Source organism: Micropterus dolomieu, linkage group LG13, assembly GCF_021292245.1.
Source record: "Micropterus dolomieu isolate WLL.071019.BEF.003 ecotype Adirondacks linkage group LG13, ASM2129224v1, whole genome shotgun sequence".
NCBI lineage: Eukaryota > Metazoa > Chordata > Actinopteri > Centrarchiformes > Centrarchidae > Micropterus > Micropterus dolomieu.
In genome coordinates this window covers 6,167,545-6,183,265 of record NC_060162.1, presented here as the reverse complement: position 1 = coordinate 6,183,265, position 15,721 = coordinate 6,167,545, and the positions used below count along the sequence as shown (strand labels likewise).

The window sequence follows — 15,721 nt, the reverse complement described above, 5'->3', positions numbered from 1 at the left end:
TCTTGGATTCACACTGAGCATCGGCCACTATTTCAAGACATCTAACATGAAAGACGTCACACTCAATATTGTTCATATAATTATGACAGAGGCAAAAATACAAGCGTGAGTGTGAGTAGTTTCAAGACATTTATTCACATGTCTCAGACAAAACATTGTGCTGCCCTAGCATACGTATTTGTTTCCATAAAGCATCTGATCTCAAATACCAGATTTAAGAGCATGCAAAATGAACAATGTGAAAACATTGTTACTAGTTAATGAACAATTAAATGGGTTTAAAGGGGACATTTATGTTTGCTAAAGTGCGATAACAACATAATGCAGGCTGCAAACACTGCTATACAATTAAACAGTTGTCTTAATCAAATTTAAAGTAGTAGTCATTGAAAAACATTGATATGAGTCCTATGTGTTTCAAGGACTGAATGGTCTTCATCACCCAATAAACAAGTAGAGTGTTTTCTGTCTACAAAAATAATATTAAACAAGATGCAGTATAAACAAGGTAAACCTGATGTCCTATGGTTAGTGTATGAGAAAAAGCTGAAATGTTCCCTGCAATGCTGTAAACGTACATTCCTCCCGAACCCTCTATTCATCATGACTAGACAGAAGGATCCTTAACTCATGACATGAACAGGGCAGTATTTTCAGCACATATAAAACACGATCTCTGCAGAAGAAATAATTTACTCATGTTCTCTCAGTAGGCGGAATGAGTTCTCTAGTTTTTATGATAATTTGTTTACAATATGTTTTGCCCTAGATGTGTGGGATGCTATATTTCATGGTCCAGTCTTTAGGCCCTCGTCTCTCCGCTCCAGGGCCTTTAATCACAGTAAAGTGCCTTCAACCCCATCCTTGTCTCTTCTTTCCAGCTATGCCGGGGATTTGACTTTAAGAAATGGGTGTAGAGATTGTAATCGCGTCATATGGTTGCCCTTCCTTGAAAAAATAAAATGTGAGACTGAAATAAAAAGAATGCTTGTTAATGATACAAACATATTCAAATGTTATATATGGGCAGCTATGGTTTGGTTTTAAATATAAAAATACCTGAGTAGATCATGAGTGCTCCTCAGCGCTGCCGCTGAAGGAGCGGCTCCGGATGTGGTTCCTTAACTGCTCGATCAGCTCTGGGTTCTGCTGCTGGATCTGCTGGGCAAACTGTTGTCCCCTGATGGAACAATGAGATAACTTTGTTTACATGCTGAATTGCAGCCTAAAAACCGCTCTAAAGCTCTCCAACATCTTACACAGTATCTCATTTGTTGAATCCGTACGAAAACCGAAATGTAAAAATTATACATTGTGGTTTTTCCGGGGGGAAACGACTGTGTCCCGCCAAGAAATAGTCGAGCACGGTTTGACCTGAGAGTGCTATCAATTTACCCAAACTGTTAAATTATTCCTTTAATAAGTTTCACAATTAATAGTGAGTATTCAAATGTAACTCTCTAAAATCAATAATCAATAACTCCTTTTAATTTTGAGTTGAGTGTACTCACGCTTCAATCAAGCTGGAAATGTCTGAAAGTCCACCCACTCCTGCTCCAGGACCACCAACTGCATTAGACATCATTCCTGACATCCTGACCACACATTGACACAGTGTGAGTGAGTCAAAAATATGTTCAAAGTATGTTTGAAAACTGCACATTAAAGCAACTCTAAATGCAACCATTTATTTTGACACTCACAGCTGTTGTACTTGTTGGTTCTGCATCACGCTTGCAGCCTGTAAACAGAAATGAAGCTGAAATCCTCTGTGTCGCTCACAAATGTACGAAAGGAAAATTTATTTCTGATTACATTGGCAAGTTTTGCTATTATGGGCCCTGAATTCACATCTGAGCTATTGCTGCAATAAAACTCTGGCATGCTTGTAGATGCATTCTTGGCCTGGCAGACGTTCCTGTGTCAGCGTTTAACAAGTCAGGATTGTCCAGGCCCAGAGAAGGTCTAGAGTCTACCTGTCACTCATGGGACTAATTAGGGAAAAATGTCTGGTCTAACCTTGTCAGAGACAAAACAAGCATTGACACCTGTCTCCAGCACTAATGGTAAGAATAGCAGAGAACCGCTATTGTGCTTCAGACAGTGCATGTATTAGGACTCGTGTTCTTACCATGCTGATGAAGGCAGGGTTGTTGATTAAACTAGCCATGTCAAATCCCAATCCAGCAGCTATCTGCAGCACACATTCATAGACAAAGGTCAAAATAACCATAGCTAGGTAACATACAGTATGTGGGCTTTAATGGGATATTCATTACATTACAAGGGCTAACAGGAAAATACAGCTTGTTTTTACTTACTGGGCTGGTTGCTTCTTTCTGCTTCTGCTCTGCAATCTTCAGGTTGGATTTGTAGGTGTCATTCTCCGGGTCTAATACCAAAGCTTTCTTGAAGAAGGATATTGCCTCTGGATACTTGTTCATTGCTGTCAAAGCCAAACTGGAGCCGCAAAATGAAATGACCAGACATCAGGCCTTGAAATATTATGAAGCCCATTACATTGAAAAAAGAAACCCTCTCTAACTAAACATTTTGAATAACACAAAGAGCATTTCTTTAGTGTAACTCACCCCATCCTACCATACGCTTTGCTATAGGTTGGATCAATCCCAATGGCTCTCTCGCAGTCACCAGTTGCCTCTGTATAATTTCCGAGTTTGCTGTGAGCTGCAGCCCTGCAAAGTGTTATCATCAGACCCCATGTTTACATTCATCACAGCCTTTTTAAATTGTGTTCAGATACATAACACACAAGGAATGGATGCAATTCACTGTCTCATCCGGTTAGAAAAACAACATATTATGTCACCATGATATCACAGAGTATTTTAGACATCTGTTCCTGGTGTATAAATACCTATTGCAGTAGTACACAGCGTTTCTTAGGTCCAGATCAATGGCCTTTGTGTAGCATTCCACTGCACATCTGTAGTTCTCTTCCTTCATGTGATTGTTCCCTAGAAAATAAAATATTGGATTGTCCACAGAGTTACACATAGATATACTGTTGTTACATCGCTGGGCCAAAGTTGCTATTTATCATCTTAAGAAATGGCTATTAAGACCGGGTTCAGCAAAACATGTTTTTTAAATGTACTCTGTGGTACTAAAAACAATTCCACCTTTGGGAAAATAGACAATTATTTCCGTCATAGTTCACAGGTGGACAACGGTGTTTACATCCATTGTCAACCGCTTAGGGTCGTGGGGGGGGGCTGGAGCCAATCCCAGCGAAAATCAAGGTACACCCTGGACAGGTCACCAGTCCATCGCAGGGCCACACAACCACTCGCACTCACATCCACACCTAAGGACAATTTCGGAGACACCAATTAACCTAGCCTGCATGTCTGCGGATGGTGGGAGGAAACTGGAGCACCCAGAGAGAACATGCAAACTCCACACAGAAAGGCCGAGGCAACCAGGGTTTGAACCCTAAACCTTCTTGCTGTGAGGTGACCACTGCTCCACCATGCCACCCACAGTGTTTACAATGAGTGTAAAAATGTTTGTGTGATACTTCACCTGTGATACACAACTGAGTATTACAGGTGAAGTTATTAGCAGTTGTTATCAGTTGATCCACAAGAAACCGTATTTTACCGTTTATAGTGCAGCTTAAATTCACACACTACTAAAATGACAGTCTGAGTACAAGCACTTCATGGTGATTAGTTATGTGTGGTTTTGTAAAGTAATGTGGTCTGAGGACAAGGAGGAAATCCAGTATTCCTCTGAACTGAAAAACATTTGAGGCAGATTTAACACCACATGTATCAGTTTGTTGATTACTCCTCTGTTCTCTCTATACGTAAGTTTTCTTCCCAAAGTATTTCGTTAAGAAGCTCATTATATTTATGATATTGCTTAAAAGACAAAGTATAAAAGATAATGATCTGCTACCAGGGATGCTGCACTGGGAAGTGCATGTTTAAGAGTTAATGAAATTAGAGTTAAAATTAAGAGTTTCAACATTACCTTCATTCTTAAGTTGTTCTGCTCGTTCGATGTCTTCTGGAGATGGGGATGTCTCTGGTATGGTTAGGTTGTCATTCTAAGTAAATACAAAATAGAAGAGTCCTTAATGTCAAAATGTCTGCTGTGAGAACGGTTTATAGTGTGGATAATGTACCATTCATTTATCTTGCTTTACACACATCCCGAAGCTGTGTATAAGCTGAGTTAGTTCATATGAACCATACACAATGATAAAATCACAAAATCAACAAACTTCCTTTCCCTATGTTAAATCACTGGTCCCATGGATTGTGCAGCACCCACCTTGAGCAGGGAATTGAGGAATATCTCTGTCAGAGGCTGTGGCACAGCAAGATGGCAGTCACTGGAGCTGATCTTGAAGGTATTCTCCAAACACTGTATTGCAACTTTAATGACAGGGTAATGTTGATGCGATGAATTACATTTGTGAGATTTTAAGAGAATTTGTCTCAGAGTTACCAGTATCATTATGGTGAGTCAGAATTTGGCAGCACATTCAGAGTGAGGAATTTAAACTGTCCTGTCCATTTATCATGTAGGATGAAACACGCCACCACACATTCTGCACAATATTACCCTAGATTCTAGTCACTTATTTTTGATGATAAAACCTACTCCTGTTTATTATCTCTGCATTAGGGTAGTGAACATATGTTATGTTGGATGTATATTAGTTTAATTCTGAAATGGACGGGACGAGAGCAGAGTGTCCCATATTTGTAAAAGCACTATCCAAACTGTAAGTGCACAGTGAGTCGACCTACCTTCGAGGCTCTCCTGCTCATCAGAATTCAAAGCACCGCAATGTGTTTGATCTCGTAGGAACTGCACAATAGAGAATGCCAGGCGCTTCTCCACTGCCATTTTTACCGAGAAACTGCTTGGAGCTTTGGAGTGAAACAGAAAGGCACCCACACATCAATGACTTTATTATTCATAGGGTGACAAAAACATTAAGGAATGTATAACTTATACATGACTAATGATGAATTAAAGCTGAATACAAAATGATCAAGTCTATGACTTTTTGTTATTAGTGGACCCTTAATGGATCATCAATTAATGATACATATATTGATTTAAATGCCACTAACAAGCTGGAATCTAGTTAGAAAGAAAAGGCCATTTCAGACCTATGCATTTTCAGAACAGTAAATATTCTCAGAGAAGACTGAAGCTGTAAAGTTGACGTAAACAAAGATCATTGGGTGGATAACCATTGGGTCACGTAGCAAAGTTCACATCTGACTACCAGTTGGATAAAAACAGGTCCATATTTCTATGAGAATAGGTATTGTTGTGCTTTCAGATAGACGGATACATTTTCTGGTCTTTGTAACTGGATTCTAGTTAATTTTGTGGCATAGGCTGCAAATGAATAATCATTAAGTGATTATCTGTTAAGCATTAACTAATGACATAATCTCATAGGGACCTGATCATTTATTTATAGTGAGCAACAGGAATTCACAATGCCTCTTGTATTATAGTCTCTGAAAACGTGGCACAAGTATTTCTGCATAACAGTAAATATACATGACTAAATAAGCAGAAATTAAAGTTAAAAAATCTCTGTATGGGTGTTCTAACTGTTTAGAAACTAACTTTGCCAGAAAACCGTCATGTTGGACTCCATTACTCATTGCAAGTAGCTGACTGAGAAAATAAGTTTTCGGGGGGGGGGGGGAATTCATGCATTTAATTATCATTAATTGTTAGTTCTGCATTAGTTCTGCATATGTTACTTGTACACATATTAAAAAGTTTTAGCATTCATAGACAGTATTGGTATTTATGTAATATTACATGGGGGTTTTGATGGTTTGTTTGACATTTTGGCAAATCTCAATCCTCTGTAGATTAAATGTGGTCTAAAGACCTTTAATATAGTTTTGGGTATTAGGTATTATCTAGTTATTATGCAGGGCTCGATTATCAGGCCCCAACAGTCAGACTCACTGCATGTCAATAGATTTTTGGCTATTTAATGAATTGTAGTTGTTAAGGTATTTGCGTATGATATCAACAAATGCACTCCCTGCAGTTTTATCTTATTTTGTGGGCTTGTCATATAGAGGAGCCCTGTGCTCACATTAGTCCTAAATAAAGTGATGTTAAATCAAATTACCACAATGCCCAGAAGCCTCCTAACATGTTATCTATTATCTCCAGCAACTACTATTAAAAAGGATGCTAGGGGTGCATTTGGTTCCTGTTTCCAAGACAACTCATAGGAGGATAAAAGCAAAATGATTCTTCCTTATAACAACAAAAAAAAAGCACTGCTCCATTAAAAAGCTGTCAGTTGAAATTTGTTTTTATCTCTCTCTCTCTCTCTCTCTCTATTAGGGCAGCAGGGGTAACCAAGGCCACAATATTTACTGTATTTTGAAGAGGAAAATGGTTTGCAGATACAAACACTGCCTCATATTTCCATCACGTGCTGATGCCATTCGTTGTTATGTGCATTTAGGTTTGGCTAGCACAGCCACTCCTCCCTCAGTGTGTATTGACACACACGTACATGCAGTGATGCAGGAGTCGTGATGTAATACCATAACGGGATACGAGAGGTGTTTTCATTCACCAAACAAACATCATCTTAATGCATTCAGGCAAATACAACTAATGACACTGGCAGGTGTTTGTAATACTTAAACGCCCGTCTGTACTACTAATCGTCCGGACAACAAGGCTCACGCACTTTGCAGCTTGTGTGATGCTGGCTAAAAAAATCACAATCCTGTGTCAGTAAAACGAGGCGCGAGGAGAAGGAAGAAGGGTCAACCACGTAAACGCAAACACTATGAAGCCAATTTATAAATATCATTGTGTCAAAGGATGCTATTCAGTGTCCCCCCGCCCACCTACCTGCGCTCTTATCCAGCTGTCTGCTGCTGCCGCGTCATGAGGATTTGTGTCAGCTTGATCGCATCCTCCTCGGCGCATGCGCGTTGACAGCGGAACTGAAAAGCATTTTCCACATGCAAGAGAGAGGGAACCAAGTGCTGCTGCTGCTGCTGCTGCTGCGTTCCAGTAAGAGGAAAATAATTTTTTGTGCACGGAAAAACGCATGAAACCGCTGGCATGTGTGCATTAAGAGTTGTAGTCTGCAGAACGCTTTGCAGGTATGTTTCAGTATAAATACACCACTCAATAGAGTAGCTGCCAGGTTTTATAAGTTAGTCGCTTATTAAAAGCCTGTGCCACAGTATTAGATAACTGATAATAGATTACATCCAGCTAACGTTACTCTTAATTCGTAATTGCTGTAGGCTTATTTAATTTACACGCACCTGTTAATAATAAAGAGGGTATTTAAATTTCAGCCGACGATACTGCTCTTGAGAACTTTAACTCACTGGTATGTTTGTAAATTTTGCCTGCGATTTGTCATAGCTGCCCTACAATTATCCCACGCCTTCTTTAAGAACTTGTTTTAAAAGGCTGCCATGCCGTGAAACTCGACACTGAGTGGAGTGGGGGGTAAAAGGGTCACCGCTAAGCACGGAAAGCACGCAGAGAACGTTTGAAGTGTAACCTTGAAGAATTTATTGCCCGTGCACCTGTTAAGTTCAATCCCTCCGCTTTACTGTGATACTCTTTTAAACGCTACATTTGTTTGAATGTCTGATTCTTTACAGCGTCCCTGAAACTGTCCTGAGAATGACCATCCAGAACGGCTCTGTGATATCTGCCAGAGACTGCTCTCAGGCAGCAAATGCGAGGAACACTCTGAGATGGGACCTGTCTCCAGTTGAGACCAGGGCCATGACAGACAGCTTGATTAACAGAGTAAAAAAGGTCTATGATGACATCGGATCTCTGAAAATAGAAAATGTTTCTGCTGAGAACACCCTGAAAGCATTGGCTAATGTCAAGCTGGATTATGCATGTAAGTCTTTAAGGATCCATGAAAAGACCAAAACAATTATCCCACGCCTTCTTTACGAGCTTGTTTTAAAAGGCTGCCATGTCGTGAAACTCGACACTGAGTGGAGTGGGGGGGAAAGGGTCACCGCTAAGCACGGAAAACACACAGAGAACGTTTGAAGTCCCATATTCACCTAATTTTAACTGTAGTACCAAATATGTGTTAATCCGCAGCTAAAAATAGTCTCCAACAAATACACTTTTTACTTCTGTTTGAGTAGAGTTTACTAAAAACTACAATGCCCAGCTGTTTTAGGAGCTCCATGAGCCTTTTTAAAAAGAAAATTAATCTATATTTCACATCTATTTTTGAAGATTTAAAACTTCATTAGGGACACATGGGATTGTAGCTGCCACAGATAGAGTAAGGAAGTCAGAAAGTATTGACAGAGGGAATAACACATTGTTGTTTTGGGTCTTTTGATGAAAAATGTGTATTAACACCACCAGCCTTATTTTTGTGTTTTTATGTAGACGAAATCATAATAACATTTATTGTGCATTTGTTTTTATTCTGTTCCCTTAGCATCACGCCATGTCCTTGATTTCCCCCAGTATGTTTGTCCCTCTAAAGAGGTTCGGACAGCGAGCACAGAGGCAGACAAGAAACTCTCTGAGTTTGATGTGGAGATAAGTATGAGGGAAGATGTGTTCAAGCGAATTACTGCCTTGCAGGTGCGCCTCATGTCACATCCACTTGAATTGTGCACATAACTCACAACATGTGGGAGGTGAAGGTTGATATAAAAACTGTCCTTTAATCAGGCCTCTAGTCCACTAAGATAAAAATGAGATGTTACTATAAAAGACGTGGATTTGAAGCGAATTAAATGTAGTGTGTGAGGATTTATCACAGTAGTAGTAGCCAGTGATAGATAATTAAAAATTTTATGTCAGCCAAAGGATAACAAGTGATAAATTTGGAAGGAATGATGTGTGTAATATTAAGATCAAGAATACTATACCCCCGTTTGACCTCACCCCTGGTTCTTATTTAGCCTGGGAAAGAAATGTTATCTGATCTACCCAGTGGTAGCCAGTGTCATATGATATTTCATGCAGGACTGGCCTGCTCTGACATGCAGCATAAACAGATTTAGCAAAATGGCCTTGATTCTGCCTATATGAAGAAGTGTGATTGTCTTTTGTGATGTGTTTTTTGACAGAAAAAGCACATGGACAACCTTTTGCCTGAAGAAAAGAGGTTCTTAGACAGACTAGTTACATTAGGCAAGCGGAAAGGATTGCACCTGTCTAAAGATACACAAGAGGTAATGCAATCTGTGATCTGATGCAGGTATATTACAATGAAGATTTTGATTGTTGATGTTAGATAAATAAGCGTTTCTGTTTTTTCAGTTGAATGTAATAGAAAGCAAAAGCATGTTGTTAATAAAGACACAAAAGATAATTTTTGAAGTGATGGCAAGTACCAGTCTTTTATTTAAGTTTATTGTTGGGCTACCCTTGCATTTTATATTTGTAATTCTTGAATAATCATGTCACATTCTGAAAGTCCATTTTAACTTTAAATTTTTAACACTCTTTCCCAAGGAAATTAAAAGAACTTCAAAGCTTATAAGTGAACTCTCCATAGAGTTTAACAAGAATCTGAATGAGGACAACACAACGGTTGTTTTTTCTGAGCGTGAATTGGGTAAGCTTGCATGCATCAAACTCTGGTCTCGTGGGCTGTCTGGTGTTATGAATATGCTTTACAATTTTTAATACTTGTTGTTTTTCTTTTCTGTTAAGGTGGGCTAGCAGATAGCTATCTCAATGGGTTGGACAAGACAGCAGATGGGCGGTACAAAGTAACACTTGAATATCCCCATTACTACCCCCTGATGAAGAGGTGTCACAATCCTGAGACCAGGAGGAAGATGGAAACCGCTTTTCACAGCAGGTGTAAAGAGGTAACTGGAGTCTGATAATAAGTCTGCGGATACTACACTTTCCCGACCACAGCAAGTCCTGTTTTTATCTCAGTTGATGCATATACACCTGCCGCCCTATCTTAAATATCCTTCTCATACTTCCAAATACTATGCTTAAAGTTGTAATCCTTAAGATTTTTATGATATCAAACCCTTTTTGATGATATTTATGGACACATTTTTCCCACGCTGGATTCAAATTACCTACCTACGCACAAGGATATCAGAGAAAATGATGCATGCATGAAGTCCAGCTTTACTGTTTGTAATTTTATCTCATTGATGTCCGCCTCCCCCGCGACCCTGTACGCAGGATAAGCGCTTGACGAGGGATGGATGGATATCCGCCTTACTATTTAATGTTTGCTTTCTTATAGCCGTATCAGAGCTATATTAAATTACTGCTAATGCAAACCAAACATTTCCTGCTGCTGCTGCTGCTTCAGATTCAAATGGTGAAACATGAGGTGGAGCAAGAAGGAGCTCAGTAAGCTATTACATTAACAGCTGCAGGTGACAGGCTGCACACCTTCAACTCCTCAGCAAAGTAACTGACTCCTTTTACTGTGTACCCTGCGGCTGTGTGGAAATCCAGTGTCTGTAATAAATCTTGACTGAAATATTAAGGATTATAACCTTAACAAGCAATATCAGATATTTTGCTAAATGTTCTTATTGTATAGGTCAGCTGATCTGAATATCGTATTCTACTGCCTTTCCTTTTTTCCAGGTAAACGCAGCGATCCTTGAGCAATTGATACAACTGAGGGCAAAGGTCGCAGACTTACTTGGTTACAGTAGCCATGCAAACTATGTGCTGGAGATTAACATGGCCAAGAATGCGAGCAATGTGTCTGACTTTTTAGGTATGAGCCCTTTGACGTGTCACCGCTCATGCACACGCGCACACATACAAAAACATTCTCTGTCATTTAAGATGAAGACTCACGGCATCCGATAACGGCTTGGCATCAGAAAAATAAACTCCACTGGACAGACGCAACCACAAGAGAGAAATGCTACACTGCATGCTTGTTGCATGTAATTTGGTGTGTATTGCACGACATGCCTTTTGTATATAGTGTAACATTCAGTAATTTATGGCTCATGAAGGCATGTGGCACAAGTAGTCATATATCACAAAGTGAAAATGGTCAAATTAGTGTGTCTTTAACTTGTGATTTTAGTACAGATCTCTGAAAGGGTCTGCAGTATGACTTATACATGAAACATATAGAATTTAATAATGGGAGTCATGATTATGTGATTGGTCTAGAAAATTCAGCTGTAAAAGATTTACAAATATTCCACTGAGTGTATATTAAAACAAAAAGAACATTTTTCCCACTTTACAGATACATTCTATGAAAGACTAAAGCCCATTGGAATCAAGGAGAGGAAATATATTCTTGCACTTAAGAAGAGGGAGTGCTTGATGCAGGGCTACCAGTTTGATGGACAGATCAACGCCTGGGATTTACCCTACTACATGAATCAAGTGGAGCAGTGCAAGTTTGCTGTGAACAAGGACAAACTAATTGAGTATTTCCCGCTTGACGTGGTGACAGAAGGACTGTTTGGTATCTACCAGGAGCTGCTGGGTCTCACATTCACAGAGGTGGAACATGCTCATGTATGGCATGAAAGTGTCAAGCTATATTCAGTCCAGGACGCTGAGACAGGAGAGGAAATTGGCCAGTTCTACATGGACTTGCATCCCAGGTAGAGAATGTGTCACTGCAGGTGGAGGACCAAAAAGTCTAGCCTCATAGCATTCTGTACGTAAAAATTGTATATGACAAGAAAGATCAGTTTTAGGGCTGTGACTAAGTTATTTTCGTTATGGGTTAATCTACTCATTATTTTTTCATTTACTGTAAAACCTCAGTTAAAGGCCTAGTCCCAATTAGACACCGGACCCTTTTACTGGCCTGGTGTGGCTACATGTTTTGAAAAATGCTTAAATAGAAGCCTGGTCTGGTTTTTATAAAAGTTCTTTGGATGTATAAAACCTCTTGAAGCCACCTGCTTGAGCTACTTGCCAATATAAATGTTTATACTTTTGTCAATATGGACATGATACACGCCGTTAGATTCTCCACAATTCAGTCATTTAGTTCATTTTACTGAAACAATGAACACCAAAGTATTATTCTTTCATAGCAGCATGGTAAAGGAATTAAAGACCTCTCCCAAATAAAGGCACAGTGAGTTCAGTGATTTAAGCAAATAAGAGCCTGAGTTATTAATTGAAGTTTTACAGTATTTGATTAATTAATACATATCAAATCAAATAATCTTGCTGCTGAGTTTTAGACTAAAAATAGAATGTTAAAAAATTGAGAAAAATTCCCATTGCAATGTCACAGAGCACAAGGCGTAATGTTTTTAAAATGTCTATTTCTGTCTGTCAGTTAAAAATCTAATATATACAATTCACTGTGACATTCGCAAGAGAAAAGCAGCAAATCTTCCCAACTTACTAGCTGGAACTAGAGAATGTGTGGCACCTGTGCTAGAAAAAAACACTTAAATAGTAAATGTTTAATTCCACTCAACTAATCAACTAATTGGTTTAGCTCTAACCAGTTTGTCTACCAACACAGAAATATAATGTAATTAGTTTTAATGTTCAGATTTGGCCTTGCTATGTGACATTTGCAACCTTATCTTCCACCAGGGAAGGAAAGTATGGCCACGCAGCCTGCTTTGGGCTGCAGCCTGGCTGCAGAGGACCTGATGGAAAACGCAGGCTTCCAGTGGCAGCTATGGTGGCTAACTTTACCAAGCCCAGAAAAGAATGGCCTTCTCTTCTTCAGCACCATGAAGTGGAGACTTACTTTCATGAGTTTGGTCATGTTATGCATGAGCTCTGTTCTAAGGTAAGCCAATAAATCATTGGCAGTTTAATTGTATTTGAATACTGCGTAATTTATATTAATTAGAATGATAGAGCTTGAGCTTCTCCTGTGTTTGTATCAGATCACTTTTTCAGAATTCAGTGGGACCCTGGTGGAGACAGACTTTGTGGAGGTGCCTTCGCAGATGCTTGAGAACTGGGTTTGGGAGAAGGAGCCTCTGAGAAGAATGTCTCGCCACTACAAGGATGGCAGCCCAATCCCAGACAACCTGCTTGACAAACTGATTGCATCCAGAGTAGCAAACACTGGTCAGACACTTCAGTTTTCACACAAAAAAAAACATTTAAGCAGAAATCAAGACTCTTGTAGATATGTTGACCTGTTTTATCTTTTTCAGGACTGATGAACCTGCGTCAGGTAGTCCTCAGTAAAGTTGACCAGTCGCTTCACACCAGCCCTCATGCAGATACAGCAGAGGTGTTTGCAAAGCACTGCCAGGACATCCTTGGTGTTCCTGCCACACCAGGTCAGTTGTAGCATTACCAGCCGTTGCACTGCAAGGCAAATGTTGGCTATGTAGGATATAGTATTAATTGTTTGTCACATATGAGGAGGAATAAACACCTAAATTGTTCAATTTGAAATTCAAGAAATACAGCACCAATTTGTGTGTCATTTCCTGTATAAAATGAGTATATTAGACCTCTCTACTGATGTTTTTTGGAATGTGTGTGAATAATTTGTAACAAAGACCATTTTGATGAGATGACAAAGACCTGCTCTCTGCAGGTACCAATATGACAGCCAGTTTCAGCCACTTGGCTGGAGGATATGATGGTCAGTACTATAGCTACCTATGGAGTGAAGTCTACTCCATGGACATTTTTTTCAGTCGTTTTAAAAAAGAAGGCATTTTGAATCCAAAGGTGGGTCTGGTTAATACTATATGTTATATCCATTTGCTTGTTAGTATACTTCTCACTTTCTGTGTGAAATGTAATTATCTGTACATGTGTCCCTTAACACAGCTGGGAAGAGAGTACAGAAGGGTGATCTTGGAAGCAGGTGGCTCTGTGGATGGAACTGACATGCTGGAAACCTTCCTCGGACGTGGCCCATGCCAGGATGCCTTCTTTCAATGCAAAGGACTGTTCAGTTCTCAGGAAACACAAAGGGTTGTCACTTAATATACATTTAAGAGTTTCTGAAAGCATGGTATATTTGTAATTGTCTGGATGCAGAAAAATGCTTTGCCTGAAGTGTATCATTACTGTGTTTAAGTTTTTCTACCTGATAATTTCTGTATTTCTAAATCTATTGATCGACTCCAGACTGTACAGAACCCAGCTTCCAGACCTTTAACCAAAAAAGGAAAAAAAACTGTTTAAGCTTCATTTCACTGGCTCCCAGTGTATTTTAGAATAGATTTTTAAATGTTATTGATTACTTAAAGCCTCTCCCCCTGCTATATTTCTGACCTTTTTAGTACCGTATGCACCGGTACGTACTTTGAGATCCTAAGGCAAAGGATTATCACAAATGCCAGATCATCCACCCATCATTGTAGTTTATACAAAATTTTGGATGGTGTTTTCTAGCTACACGTAGACGGCTACATTTGTGTGTTTTTATCTACAAGGAAATCCTGTGCAAATTACCCGGTTACCTTTGTAGCCTCCGTAACTTTGCGGTCAGTAGTTACCAAATACTTTCTAGCAGGCTATTGCATATAAAAGTCCCCAGGCTTGTTTTCAAGTTAGGAAATACTGCCTTTTCATATTGTGCACCCTCAACATGGAACTCCTTAAAAAGATTCTGTAGTTGGAGGTGCTGATACGACTTAGGGAGTTTAATTCTCTGGTTGCAGATATCCTTAAGGAGGAGTGTAGGAGTTTCCCATAGGCTTTAAGTGTATGTACAGCTGTCTTGGAAGATATTTTGATGAATTGTATTGCCATATGTGTCACTGTAACTTTTAAATGCCGTTCCGCAACCTTGGCCTGGTCTCCCTTGAAAAAAGATTATATCTGAATGGGCTTCTTTCTAGTTAAATAAAGGTTCAAATAAAAATAAAAAAATAGAGGTCCAGAAGCCCACCTTAAAACTAAAGGGGACAGAGCTTTTGCACTGTGGGTCCCCAGCTCTGGAACAGCCTGCCCAAGGAAATCAGGTGAGCTCAGTGAACTCCCTTCTTAAAACAGTTTTATTGGAGAGCTATTCCTGATTTTAGTTGATGTTATTTTTCTTTTCTTTTAACTGTATTTTAATTCCTTTAAAATGGTTTCTTGTTTTATCTTAAAACCTGGAGGTTTTATGACTTATGAAAGCACTGTCTAACAGCTTTGAAAAGTGCTCTATTAATAAAGATTATTATTATTATTGCCTGTTGGCATTTGTTCAATGTACAGTAGATATTAACTTGAGTTGGCTTTGTGGCCCTGTTTGTGAAAAAAAGACATAGTTGTGAGTCCACAGCTACAAGTTGTGTACATTGTAAACATGCAAATCACCCACCTGGCTTTTTTGTGATCTACAGTCATAGGTGTCATTTACTCTGGACATGTCCCCACCACTTTTTGAAATGGCTGATTTTGTCCCCATCACTTTTTAAAAATATTTCTTAAAATGGTTCTTAAAAATAGCTTGCAATGAGAAATGTTAAATAATAAATAAAAATGCTTTGAAAAAGGTTTATTTGTACAATAAGAAAACATACATTTCACTGTAAATATCTAAGAAACAAATGTACATTTTCCAAGACAGTAACTTAAGTTAAAAAAACAAGCTGCTGATTACTGCATTATATTCCATCATATTTGTATATTTTGAATTGTCCTCTACCACCTGAATTTTGTGTTTCCCTTTATATTTATAAAGACATTTCAACCATAAATTGGTGAGGAAAATGTCTGTTTAATGTCTTCAATGTGTTTAATGCTCAAAATCTTCTTTCAACGATTACCAAAAGCT

The 15,721-nt window shown here is 39.0% G+C and overlaps 2 protein-coding genes across 4 annotated transcripts; one reads left to right on the top strand and one right to left on the bottom strand.

Moving 5' to 3' along the window:
- Window positions 1–116: 116 nt before the first annotated feature.
- On the bottom strand, window positions 117–7,129 carry sgtb (small glutamine rich tetratricopeptide repeat co-chaperone beta). 2 transcript variants are annotated; one of them, XM_046067387.1, is made up of 12 exons: window positions 6,892–7,129; window positions 4,785–4,907; window positions 4,303–4,406; window positions 4,000–4,075; window positions 2,879–2,978; window positions 2,592–2,696; window positions 2,322–2,460; window positions 2,132–2,194; window positions 1,704–1,741; window positions 1,512–1,595; window positions 1,060–1,180; window positions 117–970 (listed from the first exon to the last, which is right to left on the bottom strand). In XM_046067387.1, exons 2-11 carry the CDS (start codon window positions 4,882–4,884, stop codon window positions 1,069–1,071), a joined length of 921 nt encoding a protein of 306 aa, XP_045923343.1. In that variant the 5' UTR covers window positions 4,885–4,907; window positions 6,892–7,129; the 3' UTR covers window positions 117–970; window positions 1,060–1,068. The 2 variants fall into 2 exon arrangements, with proteins under 2 accessions (XP_045923343.1, XP_045923344.1); XM_046067388.1 differs by having other exon boundaries at window positions 117–948.
- nln (neurolysin (metallopeptidase M3 family)) lies at window positions 6,912–14,808 on the top strand. 2 transcript variants are annotated; one of them, XM_046067385.1, is made up of 13 exons: window positions 6,912–7,056; window positions 7,665–7,915; window positions 8,480–8,628; window positions 9,120–9,224; window positions 9,508–9,610; window positions 9,709–9,869; window positions 10,621–10,756; window positions 11,246–11,612; window positions 12,571–12,772; window positions 12,873–13,059; window positions 13,149–13,277; window positions 13,541–13,677; window positions 13,780–14,808. In XM_046067385.1, exons 1-13 carry the CDS (start codon window positions 6,968–6,970, stop codon window positions 13,936–13,938), a joined length of 2,175 nt encoding a protein of 724 aa, XP_045923341.1. In that variant the 5' UTR covers window positions 6,912–6,967; the 3' UTR covers window positions 13,939–14,808. The 2 variants fall into 2 exon arrangements, with proteins under 2 accessions (XP_045923341.1, XP_045923342.1); XM_046067386.1 differs by having other exon boundaries at window positions 6,981–7,148.
- The last annotated feature ends 913 nt before the right edge of the window (window positions 14,809–15,721 follow it).

Coding starts and splice junctions, on each gene's coding strand:
- sgtb (XM_046067387.1), bottom strand. CDS start 4,884: ATGGCAGTGGAGAAGCGCCTGGCATTCTCTATTGTGCAGTTCCTACGA. Junction 2,979..3,999: donor AGAACAACTTAAGAATGAAG/GTAATGTTGAAA, acceptor TTTATTTTCTAG/GGAACAATCACATGAAGGAA. Junction 2,697..2,878: donor GCTGTGTACTACTGCAATAG/GTATTTATACAC, acceptor AACACTTTGCAG/GGCTGCAGCTCACAGCAAAC.
- nln (XM_046067385.1), top strand. CDS start 6,968: ATGCGCGTTGACAGCGGAACTGAAAAGCATTTTCCACATGCAAGAGAG. Junction 11,613..12,570: donor TACATGGACTTGCATCCCAG/GTAGAGAATGTG, acceptor ATCTTCCACCAG/GGAAGGAAAGTATGGCCACG. Junction 13,060..13,148: donor ATCCAGAGTAGCAAACACTG/GTCAGACACTTC, acceptor TATCTTTTTCAG/GACTGATGAACCTGCGTCAG.